The sequence below is a fragment of the Triturus cristatus genome, chromosome 1_1 (genome assembly GCF_964204655.1).
Source record: "Triturus cristatus chromosome 1_1, aTriCri1.1, whole genome shotgun sequence".
In the NCBI taxonomy this organism is placed as follows: domain Eukaryota; kingdom Metazoa; phylum Chordata; class Amphibia; order Caudata; family Salamandridae; genus Triturus; species Triturus cristatus.
In genome coordinates this window covers 1,201,057,715-1,201,071,789 of record NC_140579.1, presented here as the reverse complement: position 1 = coordinate 1,201,071,789, position 14,075 = coordinate 1,201,057,715, and the positions used below count along the sequence as shown (strand labels likewise).

The following is a 14,075-nucleotide window of genomic DNA, read 5'->3' as shown; positions in this document are numbered from 1 at the left end:
TTCTATTCCCTGCTGTACCCTTCCTATCCCTTATCCCTCGCTTGATCACTTCACTATTCCGTGTGTATTTGCTAGCGGAATTGGGGAGATCAGGAGGTGGAATCATTGTGCATCGTTCCAGTCCTGAGGAGCTGTTCAGAGCGTGACACTGTCAGCACCATCAACTCTGGGTGGGGAAAGGAGGGGGCTCACCTGCTGGTCCACTTGTTATTGAGCAACCACCACTGCAAATCGTGTGCAGTTTCCTTCGAAATATGAATGGCATCCGACAGGTATCCTTGGTGCTGAGCCCCCTGGAACTTCAGATTCCACAACAGAGCCCACATATGCCAGCTGGCATAGTTGACAAGGAGGATGCAGGAGGTTAACAGGCCAATAAGTCTTAGAGCTGCCCTCACCAAGATCTAGGGTCAAGGCGGAAATATCCGGATCCTAGTCCAATTTTCTGGTCATGTTGCAACAGAGGGAAAGACCTGAACTCTACTGTATACAGAACAGCTCCGATGGAAGGAAGCCTCTGCAAAGGAGTTAGATGCGCCTTTGGCTCAATCATGAACCCAAACAATGGCAGGAAGTTTACAGTTGTCTGGCGGTGGTCCCCAGCTGACTGTGGTGAGCCCGCCTTCAACAGCTAGTCGTTGGGGTACAGAAACAATGGTGTCCCTGACCTCCGCCTTCACTTTCATTTACAAGCGAGGAGCAATGATGAGTTCTGAAAAGGAGCATGGCAAACTGAAAATGTTCATGGCCTGCCCTGAACCGCAGGTAATGTCTGTGGGAATGAAAGATGGGTACAATACGCCTCTTGCAGGTCCAAGGACACCATCCAGGTGCTTGGGTCCAGGGCAGGCAGAATCTGGGCTACTGTAAGCATTTTACATTTGTCGTTTGCAGGAAGACATTTAGAGGACAAAGACCTAAGACGGTCTGAAGGCCCCCATCCTCCTTCGACACTTCGAGAATGGCAACCTTTCTCTATTTCAGAGTCCGAAACTGTCTCACCAGTTCCTCTGTAGAATAAAACTCATACCTCTTACAACAAAATGGAAAGGTGTTCCACTGAGATTCAATGTGTGTGGGGGGAGGGGCAAGGGAGAGAGACTAGGCGAAGTAATCCATTCACTCGGGCTTGAACATGGACTGTCTGGGTAGTGCAGTCAGGACCATGCCTGGATTCAATCAACAGGGTTCTCCAATGATGTCCAACTATCCCTGGAAATGCCTTTTGATGGCTCTTGTCTCTTTTGAGGTACTGCTTTGGTATCAATTCACAAAGAGAGAAATATGCAGTTAGAAGTCTTTATTAGAAGAAACATTTACTTACCTTCAGTGGCACCTTTTCTTTTAGGGACTAACTACAAATTCTTCATTGACCCTCTGACCGCCCCATTTAAAAAAAAATAACTCAGGTAGTCCATTAAGAGAGATGTTAGAAGAAAACTGACGTCAGTGCGAGGATGTGGTGCAGATTATAGTGACTCTGATGTCACATCAGGGGCAGGAGGAATCTGATGCAGAGTCGAACAACACCGCCTACCAACAGTCAATGGAGTTGCTATCAAAAGTTTCCAGAACCAGTCTGGCACCTGAGGAAAATTACAGGGTGAGGAATGAGCAGCTAGATAGCCTCTCTACCAGAAAAGGCTTGACCAAAAATATGTAACTAGTTCTTTGCTTCCCAGTCCCAGATAAATTTCTGATGCATAAGGGTGAACTTGCTGCATGATTGATTGAGTCATGCCTTGAGCTCAACATCAGAGATGCACCTCATGCAGGTCTGTGACCAACACCTGTTCCCTACAGTTGCGGCATGGTTTGAAACTAGTAGCTTTAAGAAGGGACATTGTTTCCTAGCACACTAGATTTTCTTATTTTAAGAGTCATTCGAAGGCCGACGAAAATGGGAAAAGAGATCTGTGTCAAAAGGTTGGGAAAGGAAGGATGATCGCATTCAGGGGCAGTGCTTACACGTGGCTACGCTCTTGTCATTTCAAGGACATTACAGAGCAGCATAGCACCAGATAGCGTTGAGTCGGAGTGTTGCTGAAAATGTTTCTGGATCGAGTCTGGGTCCTGAAGAATATTTGAATGTTAAGAACCTGTGGCTAGAAGTATTCATCAGAATATGTTTTATAATCAAATCCGAGGAGCAGAGCTCTAGATACTCAAAGGGCATGAGGGGGGAAAAACAGACATCAACATGCAGGGGTGGTGCTTAAATGCGGCTTCATGTCATGTCCAGGGCAGGACTGACTCACAACAGAAGCCTACAGCACAAAATGATGAGTAGGAGCTATAGCAGCTTCTATTGGGTCCGGTCTGGTACCTGGGATATTCAAAAGGGAAGGAATCGGCAAGTATAAGTAGCCATCTGTAAATGTCCATGCACACAAGTGCATAGTTCTGCTGTGGCTGGCTAATTACACATGCACATTGAAGCATACTGCTCGTTGCAACAGAGTAGATGTTTGAAAGAATAAAACAGAAATGTCTGAGATGTGCAAGTAAGTATAGAGGAGGTAGGAGTTTACAACTGGATAAAGAATTGTTCAGATCCCCTGCAGAGCACCATCTTTTGTGAATACTAACTTCCATTCCCTCTACTCACTACATCTGCAATCACTAAGCGACCCTAATGCTCATAGCAGTTATGTATCAACACCTGATCTCCAATGTAGAACGAACAGTTTTTCTTCCTCCTTCCTCATACATATAGTTGTCACTGCTGGGACAGCAGCCCTCAAAGGGCAATATGCGCTCAAAATGGAGAAATACCCTAATTAGAAAACCAAGAAATGGTTTGCTTAGTTACAGTGGATAAAAGCAAAGTGGAGGTTGTTTATTACACTTTCAAACCTAAAGATTCTACTGGCTTGAAAGGCTATTAATCTCTGCTCTATTACTCTACTGGAATCTTGACTCACCCGTGGCATCTCAACTATACACACTAACAATTACAAGTCAACAATTATCATAAGACTTTCGCACATCTTGGGGTTGGATAGATTACACCCTCTGCAAGCCCGCATCAAACACCACCAGGCAAGCCATAACCTAGAACCATCACGGGAAAAGGAAAAGAGGAAGGCCAAGAAACACCTGGGGCCAAGAAGATGGGTCAGACTGAAAGAAAAGACCAGGAGAGAGATGGTTGGAAAGTCCTGGTCGATGGCTTATACCTCAGTAGGGGTAGTAGGCATCTCTTGCACATCTGTGGTATCCCTCACAGACAAGAAGTAAATAGGTGCCCCCTATGTTGATTCATGTGAATGCCTCAGGTCCCACAACCACTGGAGACTAGAACAATAAACTCACTCGCACCCAGTCTGTTGGATAAGCCTGGTGCGTCAGTATTAGCATGGCAACTCATCACAGGCAAACACGCAGGAAAGGACAATCAACGATAGATTAAAGTGCGAAGGATGGGGTGCCCAGAGCATAAGCTGCATAAAAATAGGTAAAATGATCACAATCCCAATAATAAAATTCCCAAAGACAGGACTGATGTGTTTGGCAGGGAAAAGGGAAAGTACACTAAAGGAGGACAGAGGTACAATGAAGCTTGCAGGAATAACTCACATCTTTCATCTGAACAGTGAACTCCTTCTCATCGATTCCCCTCCGGAGCTTAGTGAACTGTGAGGCAGCCTCATCCTCCAAGTTACTACTGCGAGGTGTCGGGGCAGAGGAGTCACTGCATGCCCCAATCAGGTGGGAGGTGTCAGGGGAGAAAGGAACCGTTCCCTGTGGTTGCACACTGACAATAGGCTCTGGTGTACGCCGGGGGCTCGGCCACTTCCCTGTCAGCACTGCCTGAGATACAAGATCAATGCGGTTGATCAAGACCCGGTCCTGTGGTGGGGAGGGGAAGTGGAAGAAAAACAGAAAGGAGCATGTAAAACACTTATCATTAAACATTTCAAAGATTTAGTCTGTAAGCCTGAAGGAAACAACTTTCTATCAGTCATTCAAATAAACTTTAACTTGAGCTTAAAACCTATAGAAAGGAAAATGTTACTTACCTTAAGTATCAATTTGTGCTTGAAGTTTTATGGATTCACATGCTTTACACGTAATGTTGGGTGCCGATGTTGCAAGCTGAGAACATTTAAAAAATATATGTCAATGAAGAACATCTGAATCATATGCTTGCATCTGTGAAGGTGAGAGCGCATGTCAATCTACTGAACTACAAGCTACAAACTGATACCTAGAGGAAAGTAACATTTTCAATTTGTAGCTATAGATCACATGCTTTGCAGTAGTTTACAAGTAGTTCAACGTGTTTGGAATAATGTTCCAAGGACAGTTTACCCTACCTGTGCTTCCTGCCAGACATATTTGTCACAGTGCTTTGTGAAGGAGTGAGGTAGACCATAAGGCTGCTCTGCAGATATCTGCAAGCTACAGATTTGAAATAAAGGCCACCCAGGCTTCTTTTATGTAAGCGCAATATGCTTGAGGTATAGTGTGAAGTGTACATTTAGCTAAAAAAATAACCTGAATATATTTCACTATACATCTTGCGAGCCCTGACTTAGAAATAGAATTACCCAAGTGGGATTATCAAAAGCGAGAAACAGTTGTTTGTTTTCTGAATAGATATGGTACAATCAATAATAAACACCAGTGCTTTCTTTACACCTGTGTGCAATGCTCTTTCTGCAACTGACTGGGGTTATGGAAAGTACAGTACGTCAACGGTTTGACTGACATGGAATGAGGAGTCTACCTTTAGCAAAAAACATGGATTTGTCTTTATGATAACCTGATCTGGTGAACCTGAATGAAAAGGCTCCTCTAACTGTAAGGCCTATTTACTAACTATTTGCAAAAACATATTTACAACCAACAAAGCAACCTTTCATGAGAAACTGCATCTGATAAGCATATGATGGCTCGAAAAGGGGCCCTGGGAGCTGTAAGCCCAGCCCCCTGATATTCCTCTGTAAAAATATTGTTGTCCAGGGATTTTCATTTTTGATTTGTGTGTTTTGATCATTAGAGAAGTAATTTAGCTTGGGTAGACATTGCTGATACAGGCCAACATTTTCTGGATGACATTTTTTAAAATGGAAGATGTGTTGCAGTGATGGTGTAATATTTCAGGAACCATGAGTCTTATATACTTCATTTTGGTGTCAAAACATAGGTTTTGGTGGTCAAGTAGTCTTATAGAGACAGAAGTTATCTCCTCAGAGAAACCCTTCCGCCATTTTCCAAAACGGCAGCTATAATAGAGGAAGAAGAGACATTTTTAGCAATGAAACAAACAATAATGGGTTTTAATCCTTTTGTGCATACACCAAACAATGTTTATGATCTGAATAAGAAAAAAAAAAAATTCAGCACTCCTGCTTTAGACACTTTTTCATAGTTTACTTTATTTGTTTCAGCAATTGCTCATGGTATATTTGCAGAATGTTGAACATTTGAGAACAGCATATATCGATAGGGACATCTTTTTGTAGCACAGGTTTTGCAAATACACATACGTTCTGTGGGTAGAGGCTTTAGAAATTTTGTAGGTTTTTGGCACCCCATCAATATCTTTCCAACCAAATTCACACAGATCTGTCTCTACATAGGCATGAGCCAAAACATGTACACATCTTCTGATCAAGTAGAAAGCTCTTTTAACCCCTTTGATGCTCATGACGGAGTGGTTCCGTCATGAGCATCGGTTGGGCTGTGCTTATGATGGAACCGCTCAGTCATGAGCACAGTCCCTGGGGGATCTTGCCCCCACAGAGGGGGATGGCAGCGGAAGAGTTTCCGTTGCCACCCCCGACACCCCCCACGCTTCCCCATGACGTCAGCGCGCATAGCGTGCGCCGTCATCAGGGAGCGCTGGACGCACTGGAAATCATTTCTTTCCAGCGTGTCCAGAGAAGGAGGTAGGTGTTTTGTCTCCGGTGAGGTGGGGGGGGGGGCAAATCAGGATGCCTTGAGGAAAGAGTATTTTCTCTCCCCTGATGTCTCAATGCAGGGCATTCCTGCTCCACGATTGGGCAAGGGTCGCTTCCTAGGGGGGCCATTTTAAATTAAGTCTCGGTTTAAGACTTGGGGCGCAACATCCGTCAGGGAACAATCTGGGTTAAATCAGACATTTTCACGCACGCTGTTATGTAAAAAGTTTGCAACACTGCTCTGTGATGCTAAATAGCCGACTCTTTTCGTGTCTGTGTGGGTTTGGTGTGTTTGAGGTGGGAGCAGTACTCTTGGGGATAAAAAGGTGCATTTTGCAATACTGTAATAAAAAGCATTGCAAAGGTTTCGCAGCGCTGCGGTGTAATCGCAAATAGGGCATCTGCTGTTTGCCCGCGTGCGCTTTGTGTGCTAGGAACTCCCAGGCTGGGGTCCTTTCATAAGAAGGGTGGGAGAAGCTCCGTGTTTGATGCTCGGTGTTGCATGAGGGAAGGGCACATTTTGCAGACTATACATCCCATGCAAAAGTGTTTTTCCTTGGCTGTGGGGTTCTCACCTAGCGCGCGATCTGTGGTGCGCTGCCCCCTAACAGGGAGAGGCGCTGTGCAGGAAGCAGTCAGTGGTACCCCGTGTGTGGCAGCCATTCGAAGCCTCGTGCAGTGCCAGGGGCTGGCATGGAATAACTCGCCGTCAGTACACTGGGCTGGGGGCACGGGGGAGGTTTGCGTCTTAAGACAGCCATTAGGGGGCGCATCTTTAGATTTGGGGAGATTTACCCAGTGACCAATTCGCACTGCCGGGCACAGGTGAAAACCTCTAAGCCTTGAGTGGCCGGTTTAGGTGGGCATCAGGTGGCACCGTGCGAACAGAACCCTGCCAGTGCCGGGTTTCTTGATTGGGGTGCAACATGAGCTGCAAAGCATGGATGTGGCTGCACGTGCGTCAGAGCAGCTGTCTGCCCGGGGCTGAAAAGCCGTGTACATCGGGACACCACTACAGAAAATGCAGGTGGCATCGAGACAAGTGAGCGTTCAGGGTGAAAATGCACGCACATTTAAATGCTTTCAAAAGGCTTCGGGAATAACATGGAGTGAAATCAAACAAATTTATGAATTATACCCATCATCTAGTCCAATCTCTAGGGCCTTATCGTCTCGATACGAGTCCCAATTTGTATGCACACCATCCTTTTGCCTTGCACCCGTTATTTCAAGGTGTGACCAACACAGCGCTTTGAAGAACGTACTAGCTAGAACTCAGGCCGTTTTCAGCAACACAAGTAAAAGGGAAGGGTAGGACAGAAAGCGGCGCCACCTATAGAAGTTCTGCTATCCATGGCCAGCATTGCAGTTGCTTTTTGTAAGGCAGCCTGTTCTATAAGCAAAGTGTTCAAGAAAGTGTCTCCATCGCATGGCTTTCACCCCCTTCGCACCCGTCGTTGTCTCCCCCCAGAAAGACATCAGCCTTGTGTTGACTTCCATAAGCTAACGTTACATTTCAAACACCTGTCCTCGGAACAAGTGATACAAGTGCTGCATTTTTTAAAATTCATTCTAGTGAGTAGCTTTTCCCCATAGCCTACCCGCATCATCCTTCCTCGACAGGTGCCATTGTAGTCTCTTGAATTGATGCCTCTTCTCCCCGTGTCTTCCCATTATTATTGCTGTTCCCTCTGGAATAATATGCTGGTCTCTGCATGGTGCTTCGGAACCATAACACCACCTGTTGTTTCACTTTCTATTATTAGATCGCCTCTGCGCATTTGTTTTTCAGTAGCAGTTTGCATCTCGTTGCTTGGAGACCTTGTTAATTAATTGGCATTCCCTCTGTTTAGCATACTGAGAGCAGTGCAACACGTTGGCGTTCTACATATAAGAAATACATCTGCATGTCCACAATCGCTTGGGTATCATCTGTGGAAGTACGCTTGATAGCAGAGACATTCATTACTTTTAGGTCAGGCCTACATAACTGGTTAGGTTTGGGTTGCCTCATGTGAATACATCTTATAAATTGACTACTGAACTTGAGTCCCCTAAAATGCCCCCTAAATAGAATATTTACAGGGCAGCCCTGAACCCAGAAGGCTAGCTCTTTGGATTGCCCCTGAGTCACAGTTTTTACATTGATGGACGCCCATTTTGTTTGCCGTGTGATGTCGTTGTGGGGCATCCATTTTGTCCTCCTGTCATAAAATCTAAGAGGGGCATTCTCTTCCCTGGTCTCAACGCTATGCTGGCCATGGAAAGAGAAAGAGACCTGTGCCACTTGCATTCCTATGGTGGCCACCTTGGAGTGGTCATTTCACCTACATCCCACATGTCTGGTCGATGAGCTTTCCTACTAGCTCTCCTCTTACATCATCCATGCCCTATTGTTCAGATATTCCCTTTGGCTACTATGATAAAGACAACCTTTTAGTGGCCCACTTTTGATATGTAACACTCCTGGCTTCAGAACTTGGCCCTACAAACTTCGCAGTTTTTTCAATCTTATCAGCCAAAATTATCCATACCACCATGCCTGACACACCCCCCCCCTCCCCCAGGGGAAACCTTAATTGTCTGTACATACCGCGGTGCCCGAGCAATCTTGACTGATGCCCGGTGGAGCTGTCCTATGCAGCTATAGAGGAGTTTGGCTCTGGTTCACCGTTCGGCCGTCATCTACCCAGCCGAACTTGGGGCATTGTTTTCCTGGTCTCCCCGTTGTCTCTTTTTGCCTCCCCTGCCTCCTCCCTCCGTGATTCTTTGTCTGCCTCCCCTTTTCCAGCCTGACCTTTCTGTGTCCCCTGAAGCCCTTTGTTATGCTATGCTTTAATAATTCTCATGTAACTATGTTATACTGTTGTCCCTGTGTTTCTATTTAATGCGACGCTACAGAAACTGATGTAACTATGTAACAATGTTCTGAAACAATGTCCTACCTCATGTAAAGCTCTCTGATACCTTCGGGTCTAGCCAGCGCTATATAAAACTTTTCAAATAAAATAAAATAAATAAAATATGTACATAGGAAGTGCTTTGGGTCCACCCTCTTTATTTATTGGTGTGTTCAGCAGTCCGTCACACTTTTGCTTCCGCCCACCACAGCATTCAAAAGGGGGCGATGGGACAGCTCACTTTAGCCAGTGTATCTCTTTGATCACACATGCACATCTTTCTAAAACGTAAATGGAAATGCACTTAAGTGCTAAGGCTATTGGTCAAGTATTTTACTTTGCTGTGTCTTTTTTTCTCTTTCCATTCCATTCTTTTTTGTCCTGGTGAGTGTAAACTATATCTCGGGGTAAAGCAATCCAAAGCGAGTACATCTGCCTGAGAGTATCTATAAAAACAAGCATTTGCAATGTAATAGGTCTCGCATTTGTGAGAGTTTGAGCTATTGGCATCGAAAATGACAATGCCTTTTATGTATGTGTCTTAAAAACTTGCAAGGGGTGCCTTAACACACACTTTTCTACTTATAGTCGTTGCTTGCGAAAACCAACCCTGGCAGTAACTGCGCCTCGTTTACTGCCAGACTTGCTTGTCATAAGCAAGGACTACAAGTACAAAGTGCTTATTTACGCACCGCTTTCAGGTTTTCAAAACACATAAATAAAAGGTATTGTCATTTACAATGCCAATAGCTCAAACTCTCGCAAATGCGAGACCTATTGCATTGCAAATGCTTGTTTGTTCTAGGTGAAGGCTTTTGCTCTTTAGACTGTTCCAGGTTGCGGTTTCGTTACTGGTGGTTCTGCTGTTTGTGTAGTTGCATGTGTTTGTTGGTAAGAGACTTTTATTTGTACAATGTAAATGAGTTTCATTTCTCTGCTTGAATTTGTTTTTTGCAAATGGTGTAATAATAGCAGTATGTTTGGCTTTTGTTTTTTGAGTGTCAAAAACTTTTTGCATTTGTGCTCGATGTGTATTTTGTTGTCTTGTGAGTAATTGGATTTGTTTTTTGATTTCTAGTGGGATATTGTTGATTTTTGCTGTGTCTCTGCAGAGTAGGTGCTGGTGAGTGTAGCTGTCTCTTGTAAGTGAATTGAATAGTTTTTGAGTATATAGATCTTTGTGATAAAGGCACACATTTTTTTACTTACTTGTTTTGCACAGTGTTGGTTGTTGTTGACTAGTCTGTGCAGTCTCGTTTCTTAGTAAGTATAATGGCTAGCTGCAGGATTACTGCTCAGCAGGTTGTTGGTATGCTTTTTGAGTCTTCCTCTGACCATGGTTCAGAGTGACTCTGCATCTGAGTCAAAGGAGCCAGGGGACAATTCTGGCAGTGAGTTTTCTCTCCACATGGAATCATCGGATGATGAAGATACTCATAGTGTGGATGAAGTGCCTGTGTTAGAGGAGGAGATTGATGTGCCGATAGTGCGGCAAGAGGCATCTGGGATGCAGCCTGGGGCTGCAAGGCTTCCCGTTGGTGTAGTGCGGAAAGAGGCATCTGGGGCTGCAAGGCTTCCCGTTGGTATAGTGCAGCAAGAGGCATCTGGGCTGCAGCCTGGGGCTGCAAGGCTTCCAGTTGAAAGTGCTGACTTCTGGGTTGCCCCAGGCATGGTGCAGCTGGCATTGCCAGACTTTACTGGGGTTCCAGGGTGTAGAGTGAATACTGAAATCATTTTGCAGATACATTTTTTTCAGTTGTTTATGGTCGATGTGTTTTTGGCAGAGATTGTTGAGCAGACTAATTTGTATGCCGAACAGTTTTTAAGGTACAACAGTCTCAAGCCCCACTCTAGAGCTACCCGGTGGACTCCCACAAATCTGGAAGAAATGAAGAAGTTCTTGGGTTTAACTTTTTTGATGGGCTTGCTAAAGAAGCCATCAATGTCTTCATATTGGTCTACTAGTCCCTTGATGGCAACTGCTATTTTTCCGGCAATCATGAGTCGTGATAGGTATTTGCTTCTGCTTCGGATGATGCATTTTGTCGATAATGGTTTAGCGTTCCCACAAGATCACCCTGATTGTGACCGTCTTTTTAAGATTCGGACTGTCATTGATCACTTTGTTGATCGTTTTTCTGAGATCTATGCTCCAGGGAAAGACATTGCAGTGGATGAGTCTTTGGTGTTGTTCAAGGGCCGCTTGGTTTTTAGGTAATACATTCCTAGTAAGAGGGCACGCTATGGAATTAAGCTGTATATGCTGTGTGACAGTAGGACTGGATATGTCTCTAATTTCAGGGTCTACACCGGTTAGGAATCCAGGATTAACCCCCTAGTTGTCCGTTCACTTTTGGAGTGACTAAGAAAATTGTATGGGAACTTGGCAGAGGATTTTTTAACAAAGGCCACCATTTATATGTAGATAACTTCTACACTGGTGTGCGGTTGTTCAGGGAATTGGCCAAAGTGGACACTGTAGCTTGTGGCACAATGCGCTTTAACCGTAAAGGTTTCCCGAAAGAACTTGTTTGTCAAAAGCTTGTGTGGGGACAGTGCAGTGCATTGCGTTGCCAGGAGCTTCTTGCTGTGAAGTTTACAGATAGGAGAGATGTCTACATGCTGACTACCATCCATGATGAAAGCACTGCACCTGTGACTGTTTGGGGTCAGGTCGCTGAAGCGCGCAAACCTGTGTGCATTTTAGACTATAATAGGCACATGGGTGGTGTTGACAGAGTAGATCAGAGGTTGGAACCTTACGCTGCTCTTCGTAAGGCTTACATTTGGTACAAGAAGTTGGCTATCCATCTTTTCCACTTGGCAATGTTTAATGCTTTTGTTGTGTTCAAGGATTCTTGTCCTGAGTCAAAGATGACTTTTGCTAAGTTTCAAGAGTCTGTAATAGGCAGCCTTGTTTTAGTGGAACAGGCAAGTGTTCCTAGAGTTGGAGTGGTGGAGGATGTTGCTAGATTGAAAGATCGCCACTTTCCTGATCACTTTCCTCCCACACCCTCAGCCCGGGGCCAAAATCTCAGGTGTGCCCCTCCCCCCCCAAAACCAGGTAGTTTTGCTATAGGTAATTTTGAAGTCTCCACAGTACGATTTGGGCCATTTCCTGTTGCAGCCACTATGCCTACCCACACAAGTGAGGTGCCATTTTTATTGGGAGACCCGGGGGAACGCTGGGTGGGAGGAAATTTGTGGATCCACGCAGATTCCAGAACTTTCCCACACAGACATTTGAGAAAAAAGTGAATTTTCCAGAGAATTTTGAGGTCTGCAGGGGATTCTGGGTAGGAGAATGATGGGGGACCCACACAAGCCATACCTCGCTGGACTTCCCCGGGTGTCTAGTTGCAGAAATGTGTGGGTTAGGTAGGTTTTCCTAGATGGATGCCGAGCCCCGGGCCAAAAACTCATGGGACCCCCATGCAAAACCAGGTTGGTTAGTGATAGGTAATTTTGATGTCGTCTCAATAGCTCTTGGGCCCTTGACCCACCCACGCAAGTGAGGTACCATTTTTATCGGGAGACCTAGGGGAACCCTGGGTGGGAGGAAATTTGTGGATCCACGCAGATTCCAGAACTTTCCACCACAGAAATGTGAGGAAAAAGTAGATTTTTTAGCGAAATGTGAGGTTGGCAGGGGATTCTGGGTAGGAGAATGATGGGGGACCCATGCACGCCATACCTCGGTGGACTCCCTCGGGTGTCTAGTTTCCAGAAATGTGTGGGTTAGGTAGGTTTCCCTAGATGGATGCCGAGCCCCGGGCCAATAACTCATGGGACCCCCAATGCAAAACCAGGTTGGTTTGTGATAGGTAATTTTGAAGTTGCCTCAAAAGCTTTTGGTCCCTTGCCTGTAGCGGGTCCTTGACCCACCCACACAAGTGAGGTACCATTTTTCTCGGAAGACTTTGGGGAACACGGGGTGGGTGGAAATTTGTGGACCCACGCAGATTCCAGAACTTTCCACCACAGAAATGTGGGGAAAATGTGGTTTTTTTTGGACAATTGTTTAGGTTTGCAAGGGATTCTGGGTAACAGAACCTGGTGGGAGGCAGTCAAGTCACCCCATCCTGGATTCCCCTGGGTGTCTAGTTTTCAAAAATGTATAGGTTTGCTAGGTTTCCCTAGGTGCCAGCAGAGCTATGGTTCAAAAACTACAGCTAGGCACTTTGCCAAAAAAGGGTCATTGTTCACTGCGAAATTGAAGTGTGTCCACGTTGCATTTTGCGCCGTTTCCTGTCGCGGGCACTAGGCCGACCCACACAAGTGAGGTACCATTTTTCTCGGGAGACTTAGGGTAATTCAGATTTGTAAAGCAACTGTTATTACCTATTGACTTTCGATACATTTCTGCCTTCCAAATTAAAGAAATTGTGTAAAAAAGAAGTCAATTTAAAAAATGACCGATAATTCTCATACTAGTATGAGTATTCCCAATTTCGGAAATGTGCAAATATCTACTGTTTCTAAACTCTATATTTTGCTCCCATTTCAGAAATACATAGGTGTCTTTCATACCGATTTTTCCATGTAAGCATTTTCCCACAATAATTGCTATATACCAGCTACATATTAAAAAGGCATTGCAAATTGCTGCTCAGTTTTTGACTCTGGGTTCGTCGGGTTCTTGGTGAACCTACAAGTCCTATATATCCCCACAACCAGTAAGGTCCAGCGGATGTAAATGTATATTGCTTTCAAAGAGCTGTCATAATTAGGAGAAGTTACAGGTGAAAACGTTGACACAAAAGGCTGTTTTTTTCAACTAATTTTCAATTTTCATATATTTAACTGTCAGTTTCTATAAAGAAACCTTGATGAATCTACACAAATGACACCTTGCTGAATTCAGAATTTTGTCTACTTTTTTAAAACGTATAGCTTTCCAGGATCCATTATTGCTTTCATACCCATTTCTACAATTAACTGGAAGGAGGTTGAAAGCACACAAAATAGTAAAAATAGGCTATGTCCCAGAAAAATGCCAAAACTGTGTAAAAAATGTTGTTTTTCTGACAAAAGTCTGTTTTCCCCTGTGAAAATGGTGATTTCAGCCCCACAAACCCTTTTTTGATACCATTTGCAGGGAAAAACCCAGACACTTTCATTTGCAGCCCTTTTTTCCAATTTGTCCCAAAAAAACGAAAATTTAGCTGTATGTTGGCTAATTTCTGGGACCCCTCCAGGGGAATCCACAAACCCTGGGTACCTTTACAATCCACATGATGTTGGAAGAAAATGACGCAAATTTGGC

General features: G+C 44.7%; 1 protein-coding gene and 1 non-coding gene across 4 annotated transcripts in view; both read right to left on the bottom strand.

Moving 5' to 3' along the window:
• The window catches only part of LOC146871825 (ATP-dependent chromatin remodeler CHD8-like), a 3,469,548-nt gene that overhangs the window by 275,789 nt on the left and 3,179,684 nt on the right, over positions 1-14,075 (bottom strand). For all 3 annotated transcript variants that reach the window (XM_085651762.1, XM_085651758.1, XM_085651757.1), the window contains one exon: positions 3,580-3,852. In XM_085651762.1, the coding sequence (XP_085507888.1) occupies positions 3,580-3,852 (273 nt within the window). The remainder of the gene's footprint in view (positions 1-3,579; positions 3,853-14,075) is intronic.
• Positions 3,270-3,378, bottom strand: LOC146871828 (small nucleolar RNA U6-53/MBII-28). The gene has a single exon (XR_014959860.1). It is a non-coding gene; the product is annotated as a small nucleolar RNA U6-53/MBII-28 (small nucleolar RNA).